General features: G+C 36.3%; 1 protein-coding gene across 1 annotated transcript in view; it reads right to left on the bottom strand.

The window, feature by feature from the left end:
* Positions 1–23,368, bottom strand: part of LOC125241883 (protein furry) — a 179,952-nt gene that overhangs the window by 44,840 nt on the left and 111,744 nt on the right. The window contains exons 26-27 of the mRNA XM_048150568.1: positions 12,100–12,222; positions 609–742 (exon numbers count right to left, since the gene is read on the bottom strand). Of these exons, the coding sequence (XP_048006525.1) occupies positions 609–742; positions 12,100–12,222 (257 nt within the window). The remainder of the gene's footprint in view (positions 1–608; positions 743–12,099; positions 12,223–23,368) is intronic.

The raw sequence follows: 23,368 nt of genomic DNA, 5'->3' as shown, positions 1-23,368 counted from the left end.
GTTAAGTTCATTAATCACGGATAATATGCGGGCACGGAAAAAGATGACCAGCCAAATGAGACTTTGCGAAATGTCGTCTAAGAATGTGGTCTAATATTTCGGTGTTTTAAATGTAAATGTGATTGGATGAACATTATGGTACGTGTGTCTTTTTAAAGAGGATTAAGTATGTATCACATCGTTTTATAAAAATTGTGGTAATTACATTTTTGCATTTTGTTTTTCAACGTTCTCCCGTGTCGTGGGTTAAAAATTTCACCATTTCTTCTCGTGGGTGATGTGGTCTCAATTGTGTAGGCGATGGGCTAGTAACCTGTCACTGTCACAATTTTGTTTTCTTTCAACCCCTTAATTGGAAAAAGTGGCACTGAAACTTGAGCAGTTGCATATGCTCTGCCTACGCCTTTTGGAAATAAAGTTGTGAATATATGTACGTATGTGTTTTATAACGTGTCTTAGATTAAACATAAACAAATTAATTCAGTTTATGAACAATTTACTGAAATGATGTGCTCAGATAAAGAATGAGGTGACTAGCACACGCCAGATAGATAATAAGGAAGACAGGAGAGAGGAGAGGGTATGGTATCAATCGTGTCGCGTAGTACCTGTATGTAAGAGAGCGGGTTAGCCGGCGGCACGTTGGGGTCGACGAGCTCGATGTTGACGAGCCACGGCAGCAGGTACTGCAGCAGCAGCTGCCGCACCTCGGTGCGGGCCGTTTGGAACCGCTCCGTTATTTCTGCAACCACACACCTGATGAGGGCTACCGCCTTTCTGCTCAGTACTTAGCGTTACTGTTTTAGGGAGGCCCAGAAAAACGAATAATTTGTTGTGCATATTGAAAATAAAAATCAATACGTAACTGTAATACTCAAAGGAAATTCAAAATGTTATCAGCAGTGTTTAAAACGTATAAATAAATAAAAATAAAATAAATAAATGTTATAGGACACCTTACACAGATTGACTTTGAAGCCCGACTTCGCCACCAGTGGGCTTGATCGCTTTTTCTTTAGTGTACTATCTATTTCAGTTTATAATATATATATATATAGTAGTGTTACTACTTTCAAAAATAATATTTAATAAAATAATTTGATTTGTTCCCTAAATCCAGTGTTTAAAACTTGTTTAGTTTTGCATATATTTTAACCACTAAAAACTAAACTTTACCATGATAAATTGAATATGGAAGAGTTATTAGTTTGGCAAAACGCCCAATTCAATGTTTAACCTCTCTTAGTCGGCCCTATCCCTACCCTCGAAAATTGTATTGCTTATTTAGCTTGGCAGCGACGAGCAGTTTAGCATATAATTAATTGTATGCTATACTGCTTGTCGCTGCCATACTATGTTACTATGGTATTTTTTAATAAACGTTTTATACGTAACATTACTAATTATTATATATTCTTATATATACTGGTATGTTTTAATTTTAATTGAAATTTAATCGAAGGTCGCAAAGCATAAATCAACTCACGAAAATAAATCAATTAGCAAATTGCCACTGACTTTACCCCAACACTAAGCAAAGCAATCAAAAACGCCGGGCACACGTCTAAATGTGGATGAGGCGCCACGCCGTAACGACCTTGTTATTAATGTGTCACTCGGGACTACGGGTTTCTCGTATACAAGTAACGGCACCGGACGTTTTCTGCACGAATTAAGAGGCAGGAAGTGATCTATTCTACCAGGCTGTTCCATAATGACCTGGCCGAACCTACTTCTGTGCGTCATATCATGACGTGTTATGCACTATTGCATAGCACGTCTCATTAGTTTTTAAACGGAATTCTGTTTTCTTGCATGCGATATTTTCAGATTTAAAGAAAGACAAAGTCAAGTTGGTGGCAAGATTTTGACATAGTCGAAAATTGCGTACCAAATCGTTATAGTATTCCTGCTTAATGAAAGGTTATTTCTTACTCAAATGAAATATGCTTTAGATGACGTATTTATTAGTTACTCTTCTACTTTGAATAGATAGAATAGATCTATTTCGATTCGGTCGGGAAGCTATCAAAGGTCTGGGATGGGATGAATTTTCAGTGGGGAGCCTCACTCCTGATAACATCAACCAGCGCCCAAGGGGAAGTTTTAGGTAATCAGAATCACTTCTAAAGATTAGAAAAATAGCAGCAAGCCTAGGGCTTTCCAAGGATACCATCCACGACATTATTCAAGATCATCTTCATATGAGTAAGGGCAGTGCAAGATGGGAATCCAAACTTCTATCTACTGTTCAAAAAGAAGAACAAGTGGAAATTTTGGTGGTTAAAGCTACAGTTCGCGAGTACGGATTCACTGAGGTCGACATAAATTGCTGATGAATACTGTAATTAATTATTGTAAACTACAATAGTAGGGACACTGCATACTTACAAATGATTAAATGAGGCCATTTTTTCCGTCGTTAGCAAAAAAACTACTAAAGAAGTGAGTTGGAAAGGACGGACAAATTTTAAAAAAGTTCTACGGAAATAAAACTTGAATGTGATATATATATTATTAGCCAGTACCCAGCACCGAAAGTCTCTTTTGTCCCTATAACTGTATTTTATATTTTTTTCTGTTTTAGGCGAAAACAAAGCTGGATCTATACCTAAAATAAGAAACACAAAAACACGTTTAAGACGCTACAGGAGTGAAAATGCTAAAATGGAAAGGAGACCCTCTTATATTTGGGAATTTTAGTTAAATATACTAGTGTTATTAACTAGATTTATCGAAAAAAAATTGTCCATTCAGAACAACTCAGTTAAAAGATACTGCGAAAAAATCTTTAAAATCGAGGTTCCGCTCTCGACTGTTTCCTCCTTCAAAATTTAATCAATCGTAACGAAATTAGAGAATCTGAACAACAATGAAGTAATCTGTGTCGGACCGTTTAGTTTTTTGGCTAATTGTTACCAATCTTGAGTATCACACCTTTTTTTGCGCCACAATGAAAAAGGCCGTTTTTGATAATTTTTGATTGGGTCTAGCGTCTGTAAAAATATAAATATCAAAAAAATCAAAACTGTCAGACACAGATAAAAATAATAATAATCTGTGTCGAAAAAATCATTGCTATATCTTCAAAAACCAGGAAGGAAATAGTCGAGAGCGTTTGTATGGAGAATTGACCCCTCATGTATCGTCTTAACTTTTGTTCCCAAATATTTGAGCGCGTTTCGTGCCTCTGCCGTGTCCTTTGTTATTTTCCATTTTCCTGGTTTAACGCCCTAAAATCACATTGTCCAGTCCGTTATGATCAGTGATAGGAACTATGGGATTAAAACTTTAACAAAACCTTACAGCTGACATAAAAAAAAAACATGATTATTATTTTCAGATCAGTGTTAACTTTATTTTTATACCTGAAACCAAGATTTCCAATACTTTACAACAAGGATATTAATATTTTCATGGCTGTAAGCACTCTATACTTAATGTCCACTTAGGTAGCGAGTTTTGGTAAAGCGTTAATCCCATAGTTCCGATCACTGGTTATGATAGTTACGAATGGCAGTCTAAATTCCTCTAGTGGGCCCGTGAGATAATTTACGTTACCTTAACATTCTTAACAAACAATCCTTCAACGTCCGGACACACGTATTGTTTTCGACGAGGATCCTGGGTTTGGATCCCGGTAAGGGCATTTATTCGTGTGATGAGACTGATAAGCACTCATATTTTATTTCTGAATATTATAATTATAATTCAATTGAGTTCTAATATTATTATTATATTTATTTATATCACTAGTTCGTGTAATTAGATACGTAATAATTTTACGTCAACAAGTCAATAATACATATGTTTGTGAATACGGGCTCTGGCCCTGATTAATGTAAGTTCTCATGACTTAGGGGTTTACGGCGTACAAACCCTTCAAAACAGGTACACCTTGGGGACCGGCCTGTGGTTGCGGGTTTTACCTTCGCAACTTTCACACTGCGCAGGATGAAACTTTTTTAATCACTTGAAAAATGCTTGTCCTTTCCTACTGTAAGGATGACTTTTTTACAATTAATGGTTGTGAGAAAAATAGTACATTAGGATACAAGTGCGGAAAAGAGGAAATTTGAAACGTGTAGCATACGACCGAACGGAGTTTTCGACAAGAGTTGCGAATCCCTTCTTCGCACGTGTAACGAACGAAAATTTTCAGTACATATAATATGGCCCTTAAAAATTGAGACCTAGGCACATAAAGTACTAATTACTTTGCGCAATAGTGCGAGAAAGATGCACCATGTGTATAAAAGTATTTAAAAAAGTCAGTCTTACTTGATTGATCCTTTAATTAAGTTACTAATACCCGCTGCTCCCTTTATACCGGTCACATTTCCCGAACTCGGAAATCCTCTTTTTTTATTCAATTAAGTCGCAATTGATTACCTACTTTATTTAAAATTCAAGTTTCCAGAGTAACAAAGCAAAATTAATGAGGTATTCTAAGAAAATCACAAACGCTTATTATTTCTGGCGTCTAGGAATAAAAATGAATGCCTACTTATCATTGTAGTAATATGTAAGAGCGGTTTACGTTTGTTGTATTGATTATTTTATGGAAGGTGTAGGTGATTTCCAGAGAACAGTAGCCTTACCATGACTTTTTTAAGTAAAAAAATACGTTACGTTTTCAGTGAGAGTTACGGAAAATGTATGGAAAAACTGAACAGCGCTCCAAGCGGAAACGCTCACGTACTAAAATTTTCATCGGTACCATAAGTTATTAACGTGTTTACTCCCAGTTTTTAATACGTTCCTAACTTTACAGCTAAGGCGCTCTCTTTCTGATTGTATGAAGTCAATAGAACCAGAACTATTTGACAGTCTCTAGTGAAAACTCAATACTTTACGTGAGTAATCATGACAGTCACTAACGTAAAAGTAAACCACCAATTCACTCTGATGTGTCATTACTGTCAAATTATTTAACAATCCCACAACATTTTCACGATTATATTTGCAATTTTAAATGCAATTATGACTAATATGTATTAATTTATAATATTACGTGAAATTAAAGAACAGCTTAAATGTAGCAGTTAGTCAGTAGTTCGATAAAAAGATAAACCCGTGATGAAACCAGTGCTTGATACTTTTACAAAGGTAATGAGTTAGGTATATTTATTCATCATTTTGTACTGTTTAGTTACAATTGAGATGATTATATTGGTTGCTTTCAGAAAAAGAAGATATTATTGAAAACAATATTTCCATGCCAGCCGTATGGTATTCAGCAAACCCAACGTAGAAGATTGTTCAAATTGATAATGAATGAGGCAGTTAAGAATCAACTGATTACCTACAGCAGCAGGCAGTACCAATTCATGGGCATGTTAGTTCCTCAATGCACAATACTTGTACCTATAGTCACCATAACACCATATCTCGTGGGTATATATTAGAATGGAACCAAAATTTATTGGGAGCATTGGCAACTTGGCCATCAGCGCAAACATACAATATTTAATACAACATACAGCAGAAGAAACAATTAAACCCACTTGCACCAACCACTTAACTCAGGGTTAGTGGGCTGTCATCTGTCAAATTCCATATAGAATGGTGAGTTAAACCTCGGGTTAACCCTCCATTTTCATTGGTGCAAGTGGCCCTTACAGGAATAACAATTACTTTGTTAATCATAAAAGTAATATTGCACATATTGAAATGCTAAACTTATGACTATTTAGTAACTACACAATACAATGTTTTATGAATGAAAAGAAGTATTTTTGAACAATTACAAATTATTTACAAAGCGCCAATAGTGTTCATAATAAATTCATAAATTATAGGGTTTAAAACAGCCTTCAAGTTCATTTCCCGGTTCTTTGCTTGGCTGAAAATCCCGGGAATTCCCGGTACTGTCGGTACCGGTATTTCCCGGGAGCAAACCCTAAGGGATAGGGGTAGGGTTAGGGATAGGGGTAATCGGTCGGCAATCGGTAATTGTATGCGAGAAAGTACTTTTTACCCACCGACAATAGTGCCGAGATACGGAGCTACTTATGTGAGTTCTGTTGTACAATATGTAGTTTCCTCAGTGTATATAGAATACATGCCTACTCGTACCTATTACTTACGATGTGGTCGCTGTGTAACATTTGTACAACCACTGCAAGCATTTCTTTTTTAAAAACAATAGTAATATGAGTAATCGAAAAAAACGCAGACAAACGTCTGCATAGAAACCTACGGATCCAAATGAAAATTTAATTATTTGTATATGTTTGAATAAGAATTATTTTAGTACGCGAGCGAAACCGCGGGCAAAAGCTAATTCTATATAAGATGCGATGCCCCCTTTTTCTTTAAAAAATATTTCTATTTCTTTACTACTCGAGAACATCACAAATAAACAAAGTCAATTAATGAAATACTTTATTTTAGTAACAGGATTATTTTTTGGAGTTGAGGTTTTTTCCTTTATTGGAGCACTTCTATACATATACCTGTGATGATCATGGTCAATAATACCATTAAGTGCATGGCGGAACAAAAACACCTATAAATTGGTACTGCTCCCCTCTGCTGCCCTAAGGTTATGAGTAGCGTAACTGTCAGAGTGCCACAGTATTAATATCAATTGAACCATCTTCCATATTGACTGAATACCATACGGGTTTGTTCGGAAATATTGATATCAATCATAGCTTCCGTCATCTTTCTGGAACCAAAAACTGCTTTGAGCATTATAATCATCTCAATTGTAAATACTTAGTACAAAATGATGGCCAAAAATAACTCATTACCTTATTTGATTTGTTCACTGGTATATCTTTTTATTCAATTTTAGCTAATCTTGAATTTCACGTAATATTATAAATTAATGCAATATGTTAGTCATAATTTTATTTAAAACTGCAAATATAATCCTGAAAATTCCGTGTGATTTTTGTATAACTTGACAGAAATGTCACGTTAGAATGACCTGGCCTATGGTTTGAGGCCTACTACCGAATACCGAAGTTATCGAAATGTGGACATGCGTCTCTTTTACTCTTATCAGTATAAAGTGAAAGAGGAAGAATCCCTCAGTGCGTATGTTTCGAAATTTGCAGTAGACCCTATATTGACAGATTTCGATAGGTAAATTACATTTACTTATGATTTTAGTTCCATAGCGTAAACACCAGAGGCGTAGGCATTCGCCTGTAGTTCTTTCTCCGTTTATTGATAAACTAGCTTTTACCCGCGGCTTCGCCCGCGTAATAAAAGTATTCTTATTGAAACGTTTACAAAAAATAAGATTTTCATTTGGATCCGTAGGTTTCTTTGTAGGTACATCTGTCCGCGATTATTTCGATTAAGGTAAAGCGGGGCAATTCTCGACTGGGGGGCCATTGTAACTGATCTATTTGCTGTACGGTCAGCCAAGAACCTTACACTGCTTTTTGGCTGACTGTACCTTACACATATTACTATTGTTTTAAAAGAAATTCTTGCAATGATTGTAGAATTGTTACACAGCGACCACAGCGTAGGTAGTAGGTACGAATATGTATGTATTTTACCTATATAAATATTTATACTGGGAAACTTCATACAACCCACATAGCCAGTATCTCGACGCTATGGTCGGTAGGGTAAAAAGTACTTCCTTGCATTATCGCTTACAATTTTTTCCATTTTGCTTATACTTATTGCAAACGTAAACATATAAAAGGCAAGCAAACAACGATCTTCTTACAGCACATTGAATATAATAGTTATCACGGATGCAGGATACTCGCCGATGCCTACGTACTAATCCCTTACCACTGAGCCACCTGCATTTTACACTGCCTAGATATCGATTGCCGACCGATTATTCCGACCCCAATCCCTATTCTTATCCCCGTCCCTATCTCTATCCCCGTCCCCGTCCCCTATTCCTATTTCTATCCCTATCCCCGTCCCTCCCCTATCCCTATCCCCGTCCCCTATTCCTATCCCTATTTCTATCCCTATCCCTATCTATACCTATCCCTATCCCTATCCCCGTCCCTCCCTTATCCCTATCCCCGTCCCCATCCCCTATTCCTATTTCTATCCCTATTTCTATCCCTATCCCTATCCCTATCCCCGTCCCTCCCCTATCCCTATCCCCGTCTCCGTCCCCTATTCCTATCCCTATTTCTATCCCTATACCTATCTATACCTATCCCTATCCCTCCCTATCCCTATCCCCATCCCCGTCCCCTATTCCTATTTCTATCCCTATCCCTATCCCTAACCCTAACCGTAACCCTATCCCGTTCCTGTCCCTGTCCCTGTCCCTATCCCTGCCCCCTGCCCCTCAAATTATCATGCTAGGAGGTGAACTTTGAAAAATCCTTTCTTAGTGCTCCTCTTATGGCTATTTTGGATATTTTAACCCTATTGCACTACAACAGGGGAGAAAATTTCTTTTCCACCTCATTAGATTTTAAAATCGTTGTATTTATCGTGATCAGCGACTCGATAAACCATAAAAACGATACCCATATTGTGTTTTTGACTTTACCCCTTTGCACCCCTTTAGGGGTCAAATTTTCAAAAAACCTGAAACATGTATTTAGTCATATGTCTTTAGGAATCCTCCTGTGAAGTTTCGTATAAAATAGTCAAACTAATCTTGTTTCCCCATACAAACTTTGAACCCCCAAACCCCCATTTGAGCCCCTTAGGAGGCGAATTTTGAAAAATCCTTTCTTAGTGCTCCTCTACACTATATAAGGAACCTATGTGCCAAATTTGACATCTCTTAGGGCCAGCGGTTTCGGCTGTGCGTTGATATGTCAGTCAGTCAGTTAATATCTTCTTTTATATATATTTTTGATATTTAAACCCCATTGCACCACAACAGGGGAGAAGGTATTTCACTTCCGCCTCGTTAGATTTTAAAAACGTTGTATTTATCGTGATCAGCGACCCGATAAACCATAAAAACGATACCCATATTGATTTTTTGACTTTATCACCCCCTTTTCACCCTTTTAGGGGTTAAATTTTCAAAAAACCTGAAACACGTATTCAGTCATATGTCTTAAGGAATCTTCCTGTGAAGTTTCGAATAAAATAGTCAAACTAATCTTGTTTCCCCATACAAACTTTGAACCCCCATTTGACCCCCTTAGGAGGTGAATTTTGGAAAATCCTTTCTTAGTGCTCCTCTACACTACATAAGGAACCTACGTGCCAAATTTGAAATCTCTAGGATCAGCGGTTTCGGCTGTGCGTTGATATGTCAGTCAGTCAGTCAGTCAGCTTCTTCTTTTATATATTTAGATAGATTTAGAAAGGGATAGAAGCAGCTTCTTTGGCGTGAAGTTAGGCACAATATATTGTAGACAAACGTAAACTCACTTACTTTCTGAGTAAAGTAATACGGCTCTCACTTGGGCAGCCCATGGTAACGGTACAGGCATAAATTGACTGAGTAAGCAACGGTTACAGAAAATTAGAGAACATACACCGAGTGAAACATGTAGGTATATCCCCAATAAATAAATCAAATAAACATTATATTATTGGACATCCTTACAGATTCATAAGCTCAATAAAGCTTGATGTGATAATGTGGGTACTCATGACAACGATGCCTATACATATCTGTGCTCATGACACAAATTAATGTCCTGTTCGAACCTGGGATTCGAACCCAGGACCATAGGCCTAGTAGGCAGGGTCACTAACCACTAGGGCAGACTGGTCGTTAAGTCATGTCAATTTATATTCTACTGGATTGGAAATTAATCTATTCAACTCTGACAAGCCCGCCTAAGCATATTTTAATTATAAATTGAAATAGATGTCATACACGAAAGAAAAAACGACAAGGCCCACTGGTGGCCGAGCCGGAAAAAAACAACAAATCAAAAAATATTCAATAATTTGATTTGTTCCCTAGTTGCATATTTTAATTGTTTGCTTCTGTCATAGGTCCCATCCGGTATATCATATATCAATGTAGCACCGCCTTTAATTATTCTGATTTGCCCAAATATTGACAGGCAGAAGTGGTAGAGTATGCCTTATAGAATTAAGTCCGAATTTGCACAAATGTATTTTCTCTAAGAAATCAATATTAAATTAATAAAAGGTACAGTGGGCCAATTACTGGGAGGCAATTTTTAATTAATCGAGTTTTTTTTAATGTTATAAATTATTAACTTGAGTTCAATATAAATCCACTGAAAACGCGTGCGTGCTATTTAATAATGCAAAAAATGTAAAACATAAAAAAATATCGAGTTGTTGATATTTGCCCCCAGTCGTAATTATCCCGCGGTACCTATGTACTGTCAGCTGCAAAAGTGCATGGCGAATTTATCAATGAATTCATTCATAATTTCTCCATGAGCTTTTGCTGCTGATAGTACATACCTAATAAATAATAATCTCAGCGAAATATTTAGCAATCGGTTTTTTTTCTCAACCATTTTTATTCACCACCGCATCATATGTATATGTCGCAGGGAAATGGCCAAAACAGAGATTTGATCAAATTTCTAAGGGATTTGATCAAATCACGCAGGATGTCAAAATGGCGAATCCATTTCATCATTTCTCTAGAAAATTTCAGTCATTTGACTAAATCAAACAAATCTAGTGAAATGACAAAACGTGGCGTGTCTGTTGGTCAATTTTGTGATTTCACTAAACAGAATCAGGGATTTAGTCAAATGACGGAAATTTTCTAGAGAAATGATAAAATTGGATTCGACATTTTGACATCCTGCGTGATTTGATCATATCCCTTAGTGATTTGATGAAATCTCTGTTTTGGCCATTTCCCTGCGACATATCTACAATCAGCATCACTAGTAGCGGATGAAACGTATAAGTTGTTATCTCGACAGCTGACGTCTGAAAGTACTCTCAACCTAATTGAATTGATCGACATGCAGACTCACATCTTATTGTAAATACTTTTGACGCGTAGCTTGATATGCTTTTTTTTAAAGCTGTCTGGATGAGCCATTTCACAAATATATGAGATGACATGCACTTAAGCTTAAATTAATTCAAGTGAGACAATAATCATTGTTGATATTAATATTATGGTAATTGCTTTCGAGAATGGAGTATAGAGATAATTTATGCATTAAGGCGTTTTGTATTTATTATGCGGCTATAAAACTGTGTATTTTGTAAATTACTTTATCCGGCTAGATACTATTTAGATCTAATAGTAGGAATGGGGTTAGTTGGATGGTCAGTTGGTTGGTTGTTGGTTGGTTGGACAGTGGTTTAGTATTCAACCCTAAACGTGTATCCGTTGCCATGACAACGCACCTGTAACAAGAGGCACGCACCTTGCACGATACAGCGCCCGGCAGTGGTCTGTTCATCTCTCATCGTTATGCCGGTTCATATCCGTTTTCATCTTGACATATTCCACATTGTGCAGTAATTGGATACACGGGTCTATGAGCAAAAAATTCTGTAGCTTTGATAGGAAAATGTTTTAAATAGCAATCGCTTGTACCTAACTTTTCTTATCAGAGATAATAATAGTTTATTCGATCGATTATTTGATGGTATAATAAGAGTACACTCGAGGGAACACACTCTAAACTCTCCCATGGGTAATATTTTTACCAATCGAGTGTCGACACAAACCTGATAGGGTTTCACGGCACTCTGGTGTATGAACAAAATGTAAGGTTTTTAATATAAAATAAATAAAAAAACATGACATCAACCAGTGATTGTGTGAAACATGACTCCTCCGAATAAAATATCGACATATGTATTATGATCAGCCCAAACGTAATGAAATATCTAGATTTTTCATTCCATAATATTATGGTGTTTTTATTCCGCACTAGTTCGCAATGTAATACATTTCTTGTCAGGTCGAAACTTCAAAGTTATAAATATGAAAACGTCGCACAACTAGTTTGCGCTGCTTGAAAAAGAATGCACTATGGCGAAACACAGTCCCTATAAGTACATTTTAAGCCGTATCTTCTAAGAACTACATAACCTACCTAACATTGGACCATAAGAGATGAGTGTAACGCGATTATTACACTGATGTGGATCCACACGCTGATCCGCATTTATTGTGAACCGCACAATATTTGGAATCAGACAGGTAAGTTGACGTGAGTATGTGTGCATTACCTGAGAACATGGGCATGGTTAGCTCGGGGTGCAACTGAGCAAGCTGCCGCGAGAGGTACAGCTGGGAGCGGCAATAGGTGGTGCACAAAAGTGCATCCAGAGTCCCTCGTCCCTTCTCCGATCCTGTGGACAAAACACATATTCCTATTAATATATATATATATATTTTTAAATTTATAATATACTCTATTACACATTCTGATTAGAATATAAATATGAACATCTTATAACGTCAGTGACTATATACAGACAATGAACGATATTACATACATATACATATAGATAGGCACATAGTCACTGGATTAGGATATCAAACCTAACTAGCTTTTTTGACATGTCCTTAATCATGATAATGGTGGTGGTGGTGGTGGCTAAGTAAGTAAACAGCAAAATATGTGTATGTACCTATTAAAATCCGACCGGAAATGATTAATAAAGTCTTAGATATAACAATTATTGACGTGTGCTATGTTGTGCGTTCAGTTGGTCAGTAGCGCTGGCTACGTTTGTACGTACGCTGTAAAGTTCATATCAAAAACATTTGATGCAAGCAAGTTATCTAGACGTAGAGAAACCATACATCACTGTTTTATTATTTAGTTCGTATGGTGAGTTTCACTGCTGAGTCGGACAATTGTATTCATTTTTAGAGTAGGGATGTATATTATGTGTAAAGATATGTTGATAGGTACTTTGTATATATGCCGATGCAGTTTAGTTGTGTTTGTCTACCATCTACTATTTTCCTCTCTCACTTATTCTAGGTTAGCTGGAAGAGATCCCTTAAAGGGATAAGCTCGACTTTGTACATAACCATCATAATTATTCACTGTACTTGTAATTTGTTCTGTAGAATAAAGTGTTTAGGTACTACTACTACTACTACAATATCAATAAAATCGTCAAATCATAAACGTAACGGTATTTTAAATTCAATCATGTACATTATATTCGCCTAACTATTCTAGTAAACTGTAGACCTCGCCGCGTCAAGTTTATAAGATGCACACATATTGATATATAAATGCACAATGCTAAAAATATTGGATTATAGACTTGGTAACAACATTTCACGAGTATCGGTTGAAAATAGAGACCTGCAGAGCAGAGCGTCTGGACATAAAAATATCATAGTGCCTAAGTTAGAACGGATAACTTAGCCAATAAACCTTCGGTCAATAAATAGATTTTTCTGTTCAGAACCTCTACTGTTTTTGATGTTTTAGAATACGTTACACAAATCCCCATTTTTTGACCGAAGCGTCAAAAGCAAAAAATTAGAAGAGGCTCTGGCCCCGTAGCCGAATGACATTTCTCCGACGCGAAACGAAACGCCGCGAAAGCGAAAGGTAGCCTGGCTCTGTCGCGCCAATACGCAAGAGCGATAGAGATAGATATCTACTAGCGTTTCATTTCGTGAGCGTTTGTGCCATTCGGCTAGGCACCCTGTAACATGTTCGTATCTATCGCATTATAGTAACCATCGTATATCGTAGACAAACTTTTCATTAATCGGTTGTGCTGAAACTATCAATATTAAAAATCCCATTTCAAAAATAACAAATACAATGTCAAGAGTATCCTTAAAAAGTACATTTAAAAAAATACACAGTTAACATACCTAGTTTCATATAAATTAAAGATACATACATATTTCCATCTTTATGTAGAAAAATGCAACCCAGTTTTGATCCAAACATAGTTAAATTTGGGTCCAAACAATATATATTTTGAAGGAAATTTCCAATGTAGCTTAAGTAGGCGATTTTTTTAAATAGGCTTAGAACTGAAAGTTGTGAAAAGCGTCAGGCATGCGAATGGAAAAGTGCGGCAGCGGCGGGCAGGGAATACGTCGCGCCAGCAGTCGCCGCCGGAGAGGCGCGGCGCAAGCACGCCGCGCCATGTCTGACCTCTCGCCGACGCTCGAGCCCGCCGACTTGCTCAACTACTCTACCCCCGCGGATTACAATTATTCCACTTATATGAATGAGACATTTTTTGATTTTATCGCTCATCAAGTCGCATCCGCCTTGAATGTTTACTACACACCTCTACTTGTCTCTTTAGGGACAATCGGAAACTTAGTTTCGGTATATGTTTTCTACAGTAGTAAATTGAGATTGCAGTCGACTAGCCAATATTTATCTGCCTTGGCTATCTCGGATACGGTATTCTTATTCCAACTGATGATGCCATGGCTCGGTGCCGTTAAACTTACCGGGCTTTTTTACACTCAGGGCTTCTGCCAGATATTTATTTACTTTTCTTACGTGACATGTGACCTAAGCGCGTGGCTGGTGGTAGCGTTCACGGTGGAGCGGTTCGTGGCAGTGCTGTACCCGCTGCGCCGCAACGCCATCTGCACCGTGGCGCGAGCTCGCCATATCATCAGCACGATAGTTGCGTCGGCGCTGCTACTGAACGTACCTGTTCTCAGGTTTGCGGCGCCGGTTAATAATGATTGCAGTATAGACGTAGAATACCTTGTACATGCAGCCAGATTTAATTTGTTGGATACAGCTGTATCGTTTACAGTGCCGTTGGGAGTGATAATAGTATTGAATGTTTGGATAATGGTCGGAGTGTACCGGTTAGAGCGCGCCCGGCACCACCTCATGAAAACAGAACAGCCCGGACCCGCGCCGGGCCAGCGCACGCGACCCTCGCGGCTACAGCAGTGTCCACGTTCCCAGCAACGAGTCACAAGGATGTTACTCATTGTCTCTTCAGTTTTCGTCGTACTTAACATGCCTGCCTACACCATGCGTGTTGTTGCTTATGCGTACAATATGGTGAGTATTTCAAAGAAATCTGTTTTTAATAATAAACATTAACTAAATTTACATGTGATACGGCAACGCGCAATGCAAAGAAATGATATTTTTTAGCGAAGCGATTGTTACTAAATGACTAGTGATACCTGGTCTAGAGCATATTCTGATGGTGGAGAAAAACTACGCTTGTATCAGGAACTTTTTCTTATCCAGTACGCTTTTATAAAATGGTACCGAAACAAATCGATAACGCAGCTGCTTACTAAGGCCTACTCCGTAACGGTCTTCAAGTTGTAAACTCTATTAATGGTACCGACGCTTCCTAAATCAAGATTTGTTTTGTAAATTATTTCTTTATTGGAAAATTGTTTATAGAACATTATTGGAGAGGCCGGGAAAAGGCATTTCGTGGATGAGTTTAGATTTTGTGCAGGACGATGCAATCCCAATATTCCCATAGCAAATAAAATATAAATTTCGGCTCTTTTGCGACTGACGCGTTGGTACGTAACCGATCCCGCTTTCAAACCTTTACAGTGTCATTGTCCTACTTTAGAACAGTAGAAAATAGTAAAAACCTTATCTGAGTAGGTGCCCGTTATTTTTTGTAGTCCAATCAAAAGTCAGTAAATACAACATTTTTCTTAGTGCTTTATTTGTTATTTTCAAAAAAAAACGGTATATTCATGACAATTTAGTATAAAAATAAAATATATATGACATTTTGATACAGATAAATACAAGTTTTTACAAGGAAATGGTTAAAAATTACATTGAAATCGAAACAGTTATTGCGATGTTTTTAGTAACTATGATAGTAACAAAAAGTTAAAATTTACTTGAAATCAACAATAACAATATAAGTTATAAAAAAAAATACATTGTATAGATCTATTTTATTCACCACCTTCTTCTACACTTTCAAACATTTCTATATTTTCAGTATCATCAGTGCTTATGTTTTCTATTATTAATAATTCCAAAGCTTTAGAAGAGAGGGTCTTTTTAGTCGCTTTACTTAGCGGTGGCCTCAAAAAGACAATCTTGGATCAGATGACACCAAAAAATTGTTATTGTTGATTTCAAGTATATTTTAGCTATTTGTTTACTATCAATAAAAACACCGCAATAATTGTTTCTCTTTCAATGCAATTTTCTTGTAAAAAATTGTATTTATCCTTAATAAAATGTCATATATATTTTGTTTTTATACTAAATTGTCATGAATACACCGTTTTTTTAATATAAATAAAAAAATAAAGCACTAAGAAAAATGTTGTATTTACTGACATTTGATTGGACTACAAAAAAAAACGGGCACCTACTCAGATAAGGTTTTTACTATTTTCTACTGTTCTAAAGTAGGACAATGACATTGTAAAGGTTTGAAAGCGGGATCGGTTACGGTTTTCTTACAATAAGATACCTATTTTTCAGTTTCATACAAAAAAAACACATTTTATTTTTTTCTGCTTAAAATAAGCCTCATTTTGAAAAATTTTATATAATATTTTTTATTTCTCATATCATTTTCAACCGAAGAGCATTTTTTAAAATAGGATTTTTGAAAAAAAATGCGAATGTCCATTTTTTATTCATTTCGATCCACTGTGCGTTGGGTGTATTAATAGTAAAAGCTTTATTATTTTCGATTTGAAATTTTTTCGCGATTATACACGACAACCTTGTTAAAAATAGTGTGTTGATCTGTATAACTTAATTTGTCCTATAGCTTGGAATCCGTAATTGACTATAGTTGGCCGTTTCCAGTTTTTTTAATAGCCTAAATAGTGTCCCACTGCTGGGCAAAGGCCTCCCGTTCCTTTCTCTGCTCCTCACGGTTTGAAGCGTCCGGCCATCTCTTCTTTGGTCTGTCTTTGCCCCGGTTAATTTCTGGTAACCATTCAACAGTCACTTTGGCCCACCGTTCCGGGTGCATTCGGTAAAATGCCCTTCCGAATCCCACTTGGATTTTCTTAGGCGATATTATTTTTAAAGGGTAAAAAACAATACAGTAATAATAATTTCCCGTCTGCTAATAGAGTAGATAATGGTTTCATTTTGGACATTAGGAAGGACATATATTTTTGTATTCATTACATTTCCTACCATAAGGTAAACATTTACGTGCATAATGGAGATAAAATACTATTTATAAAATAAATACATATTCTCCCCGCTCCTCTCGTACCTATTTTTCTAAGCCCTCTGTCATATCATATATTCGACGGCGTCTTTTGACACCTTCTTCCTTCCTCTTTCTTCTTTAGTTCATTTCCTATCTATCTAGATGTATAGAAACATTGGATATATAGAAACTAAAAATATTCGTGTAAACAAGATTTCGGGAATATTATTATTTACAAGTAGAACGCCACAAATGTCTACACGAGTTTCCAACTTACTGTCTCATTTCAAGGTCGACACAATTTTTGGTCTTAAGACGCTACAGGAGCGAAAATGCTAAAATAGGAAGGAGCCCCTCTTTCAATTTGGGAATTTTATTTAAATATGTGTGTTATATTAACTAGATTCATCGAAAAAAAAAATGTCCATTCAGAACAACTCAGTTAAAAGATATTGCGAAAAAATCTTTAAAATCGAGGTTCCGCTTTCGACTGTTTCCTCCTTCAAAACGTAATCACTCCTAACGAAACGTGAGAATCTCAATAACAATGAAATTATCTGTGTCGGACCGTTTAGTTTTTTGGCTAATTGTTACTAATTTTGAATAGCACACCTTTTTTTGCGCCATAATCAATAAGGCCGTTTTTGGAAATTTTATATGGGCTCTAGCGTCTTTAAAAATAAGAATACCAAAAAAATCAAAACGGTTCGACACAGATAAAAAAAATCTGTGTTGAAAAAATCAGACCACGGAGGAAATAGTCGAGAGCGTTTGTATGGAGAATTGACCCCTCCTGTATCGTCTTAAGATGACTGTGCAGCGTGTAAATATCAGTAAGTAATTAAAGTTATATACATAAAAGGAACAGAAAGTTAGCCAGTTCGTTATAATCTAAAAGGAAGTTTATAACTTGAAAGTTTCCATTTTATTTAATGTGTCAAAGGGTTGGCAGTCATTACACTTTCCTTATTAAAACGATAACGGAGGATAAAACTTTGCGACTGAAATTCAACGTGACAAGTAGTTACCGCAGAATACAGAAAATAAAACATAATGAAGAAATTTAAGAATCTTTACACAATACAACTATATTAAGTACCTAACACAGGATTACCCTATACTAAGTAATACCTAGCTTCAGATGTTTCCTTTTATTGTTCTAATAAAATTATAATAAAAACCGGCCAGCCGGTTCCGTAGTTTCCCGTATTTTTCTAAAAAAGTACTGAACCTATCAAGTTCAAAATAATTTTCCTAGAAAGTCTTTATAAAGTTCTACTTTTGTGATTTTTCCCTTTAGGAGCGATTATTTCCGAAAATATTAATATTATCAAAAAACGATTTCAGTAAACCCCTATTCATTTTTAAATACCTATCCAACAATATATCACACGTTGGGGTTGGAATGAAAAAAAAATCTGTCCCCACTTTACATGTAGAGGGGGGGGGGGGGGTACCCTAACAAAACCTTTTTTTTTCACTTTTTATTTTACACCTTTGTTGGCGTGATTGATATACATATCGGTACCAAATTTCAGCTTTCTAGTGCTAACGGTCACTGAGATTATCCGCGGACAGACAGACATGGCGAAACTATAAGGGTTCCTAGTTGACTACGGAACCCTAAAAATGAATATAAGTACCTAGAAATAACCATAGAAAATTAAAAGAAACTTTTAAGTATGTGTTGCACTGTTTGCACATAAAGGCTATTTAATTGTATGTGTCGCTTTGCGTGTTGTCAAGCTAAAAATCAACTTTTCTCTCGCCATATTTTGACAGGTTATTGGTATAAATATACACGTATCTGATCCTTAATGGGTCAGGTATGCGAACAAACGCTGAGGTTCTGGCATGAACCTACCGCGCTTAAAGGGTTCCCTACCATTTCACATGTTTTGATAACTACGATGATCGTGTGACCGCACCGCGAGTGCGAGACACTTGTTGCACTCTGCGCCCGCAAAACTCCCAAAGGCAGGGTACGGGGCATTCACTGCGTAATTACAATATTCTGCGTGAACGATTGAAAACGGAAGGTATTCAAAAGTGGATTATCCTTCCAAATTCTTCGCCTGCACTTTATCGCAGAATTTGGTTCGACAGGCACAAAGTTTTCAAATATTCTAATTTTATTTCGTACGTTTCTCCGGGAAAAAATGTATGGAAAACCTGACATATAATGAACTGACTGTTTTTAAAATCGGATATGTACCTACATTATATATAAACCGAAGTTATTTTACATCAACCCTTCCCTTTCCGTCGCCTCTCTACGTCACCCTAGGGTTAACCCACCATTTCATATGGAATTTGACAGTTGACCGCCCACTATTAACCCTGAGTGAAGTGGTTGGTGCAAGTTTTTGTTTATACCTGTCAGGTAAGATACTCGTTTTAGCATATATTTAATGTTGAGATACTTGAGGTTTGTCCCAAAAATACTAACCCCTCTTATTCAGAACATAAACGTTTACTAAAGTTGACAAGCCGATATAAATCGTTCGCCCCCTTTCCATCAAACCAATACGTCGGAAAACGATTACTAGCGGCTTATTAACTTTTGTAAATGTTTATATGGGGATTACTCTTTATTTAACTTAATTAGGCCCGCTTGCACCAACCACTTAACTCAGGGTTAGTGGGCTGTAATCTGTCAAATTCCATATAAAATGGTGGGTTAACCAGAGGGTTCCATTTTCGTTGGTGCCTTAATTAATTTAATATTGTCGTTTAACTAATATGTACTTCTTAATAAAATCCAGTAATGTAATCATAATTACTATCTATTATGCAAATTAGTCTACATAATTACTCCGAAAAGGCATTCAGAAAAAGGTATATGGCGGCTCCAAGTCGGTACAGAGTGGAGTGCTGATAGATAATGTTATCAAATATTGGGGTGGGTTATGAGCTCGCCGGTAAACCATGACGTACCCGTGGGAAGTTGTTAATTATTTTATCCTAATGGGCGGAGATAAAAGCAATGCCTCATTCGGGAAATACCGACATGATTTTAGTAAGTTCATTGTGACGAAACGTTAACCGAGTTATAGAGAAATAAGCTTATTTATTTCTCAGTGGTTAATTATGGTAGCACGACAGTTAAAATTAATATACGTTACGAATACGAATAAAGCAGTGTGTACGATTGCTAACTAAGCAAGTAATAGGCGAGACGACTAAAAAATACTATTTAGTCCGTCAGTTATATTATCAATAAAATTTGGAAACATATTTTTTCTTTTTTCTCGTAAACAAAAAATGACGACGGTACAGTGCGTTGAAGTTTCGCGTGACGTCACGCCAAGGTAAAATATTTACTTAAAAGTGACGTCACAAGCCCCCACTCAGGCTCAGGCAACTTTGATGCTCTGTATCTCAGTATTTATTCGTTAATTTAATTAGATAAAGCGAAAAATATGTGTTCAGTATTTTTGGACGATACGGACTATAGCAGAATGCCATTATTTTTATGATGCCGTCATCCCTATTACATATGTATAAAAACTAGGCATTAAATTAGCGAGTCGGTAAAAATATAGTTTTGAGGATTGTACTTTGTATACTTTGTAGTTCTTAAATTGTCCATGATTAATGTTCATTTGAGATTTAGATCTGAATTATACTCGTAGCTTACTATGATTATTTTATATGAAAGCTGGTATTCTGGCGGTGGTGGTTAAGTATTTGAAAATCGGCTAAGTCGGTATAAAACTTATGCAGATAAGAAACATTAAAATGTTCGGATATATTCGTACATAATTATTTAAATAGAAGGCAACGGATTTTAGTTTCAATTGTTCCAAAGTACATCATTCTCAATTAATAGGTTATCAGTGCTGAAATCAGTAAATTTTCATATCGTAATTTCAATTTATATTCCGTTCACGTTAATCAATTTTAAACAGACTGGTGTAAACTCGTATAACAGAGATAGTTATAACTATGTATTACGCAGAAGCGTAATCCTTAAATCATTTTAAGGGAACAATTAACGGTTGATCGGATTCAGCCCTCCAGCCCGATGACCGGATTTTGGATGGGTAGCTTGTCAGATAGTAGGTGCCTACAATACCAGAAGAGCGTCAACAGTTATGACAACCAGGCGGCTGTTAACAATATTCTCTAAAACTGTTTATTCGATATAAATATATACCTGTTTAAGAATCTTTACTAGAAGACTAAGGCACACACAGAAATCTAGTTTTTTCAACCAGACATGTTGACAAGCTTACAGATTATATCCATAACAAAGCCAAACCAATTACTTAACCAGTTCCGCTGGCGAGGCGGCGGCAGCGGCCGAAGCTCGCAAACGTCGCAAATATGCCGGTCTCCTGCACAACCACATATTTGCGGCGTTTGCGGTGGAAACCCTAGGGCCATGGAGCGGCGATGCCCTTAGCCTTTTCCGCGTATTAAAAAAAAACTCCGGGAGACCTCAGGTGACCCTAGGGCTGGCTCATTCCTTGGCCAAAGAATTGGCATTGCTATTCAGCGAGGGAATGTAGCCAGCCTCATGGGCACACTTCCACAGGGGACGGACTTGGGGGACCTTAGATAGTTTTTATTTATTTTAGTTATATCTTTTCATTTTGCTAGTTTTAAGATTTAGTTTAATTTAGGTTGTATTTTAGTAGTTTTAGTAATTTATTTTATTCTTTTAATCGATTGTTAAAGTTTGTGTATATAATACCAGTTCTTACAATCAAGAATCTCTTTAGTCTAAATATAAAGAATTTATTGAGGTATTATATTTTTGTTCGAGTACCTTCGCCGAAGTTAAAATAAAAACGCAGGGGACATCAATGCGTGCTTTCTTCCTGTCAAAACGTCTTTGGCCCTTTTTTATATAAGCTTTCATCCCTCGTTTCCCGCTTTCCTTAGGGAGACTCTCTAAAGAAAGTAAAGTATATTTCGGTTTTATTTAGAATGTGCAAATTAACTCAAAAAGGTATGTACTTATGAATAGTACATAAATGTACAGGCATAAAAATAATTATATCTACCTATACCGGGGTTGTCCCTGTAACAAAAGCAAAAAAAAATAACTGTAGGCTATACTCCTCATACTGACGAAGATTTGTTCAGCGACTTTTAATAATAACTTGAATTTCAATTTTTACCATCCTTCCAAGTTTTTCCTAAGAGGTAATATATTGCGAATTCTGTTAAGTCTAAAGAGTGACAGACAAGGTCAATGACAGCAATAATGGCTGAACAAATGCTGGTCAGTTTAAGGAGTATAGCCTACAGTTTAGTTTTTTGCTTTTGTTGCAGGCCCCATTCTGTACACCGTGTTTTTTTTTGTTTTCCGTTAAATTAGACACGTAGCTAGGTTCATTATCAGGAACCACCTTGTATATCACTTTTAGTTAAATTCGCAAAAAAAATATAAATATTATTTTCATACATAATAAATGAATTTAGTAGTGTGAGAGACCCTTAAGAATAACATTCAAGTTAGTGTCAAGTGATTGACGGCACATGTATAGGCACAATAACATTAGGAATTGTATTTGATCTAAAGAACTTTCCTTTAAAGTTAACGGAATTCAATAAAAACAGGGTGTATATTGTACTTGAGCACGGCATTATGCGGTGAATGGAAGAACAAATTTGGTTTTCATATTTTTGATATGATACTTATAGCTTGAAAAAAAAAACACGGATATAGTATAAATATCTCATTTATACATAATAGGGCATAGATTTATACAGCGTGTAAGTCTTATATGGGCGATAAATTAAATCATAGAATTCATTATTTTCATTTCATTAATTAAGAGGTGTACTTGAGTTAGTCTTAACTTTCAACCCATAATTAATTTTGGAAAAAAATCTCAGGAGCAATGTACTGTAAACATGGTTGCGATGACAGTTAATGACAACTGCCCACGAGCGTTTCGCGGTCGAATTATTTTGTATGGATATAAGATTTATTTCTATTTTGATTTGATGAATAACACATAATTTTTATATTTTTAGTCAGTAATTCACGCCAATCAAACAAATACATAGATAGATGTAGGTGAAATGAAGTTCGCCGGAAGTAACTAGTACTCGATAATGATAGTTTTGAAAAATGATTAAGTATATGCATAAAAATCTCTTTTGGACATGGATATCAGTCAGTGTTTATAGATTTAAATTAAAAAGCCAACGACGAAGAAAAGTACCTATAGTGCCAAGAATTCCCCGTGCTTACAAAAATAGTCCACGACAACAATGTTAGTGCCTTAGTGTACTCCTAATGGCATACACATTAAACAGGTACGATTATGCATACCTACACATGGGATGCTTAGTTATCTTGATTCTACGTTTACCACAATAATTGTGGCAAACTAAGAATAATTATTAT

The sequence above is a fragment of the Leguminivora glycinivorella genome, chromosome Z (genome assembly GCF_023078275.1).
Source record: "Leguminivora glycinivorella isolate SPB_JAAS2020 chromosome Z, LegGlyc_1.1, whole genome shotgun sequence".
Classification (NCBI taxonomy): domain Eukaryota; kingdom Metazoa; phylum Arthropoda; class Insecta; order Lepidoptera; family Tortricidae; genus Leguminivora; species Leguminivora glycinivorella.
This window is presented reverse-complemented; position numbering and strand designations above follow the sequence as displayed.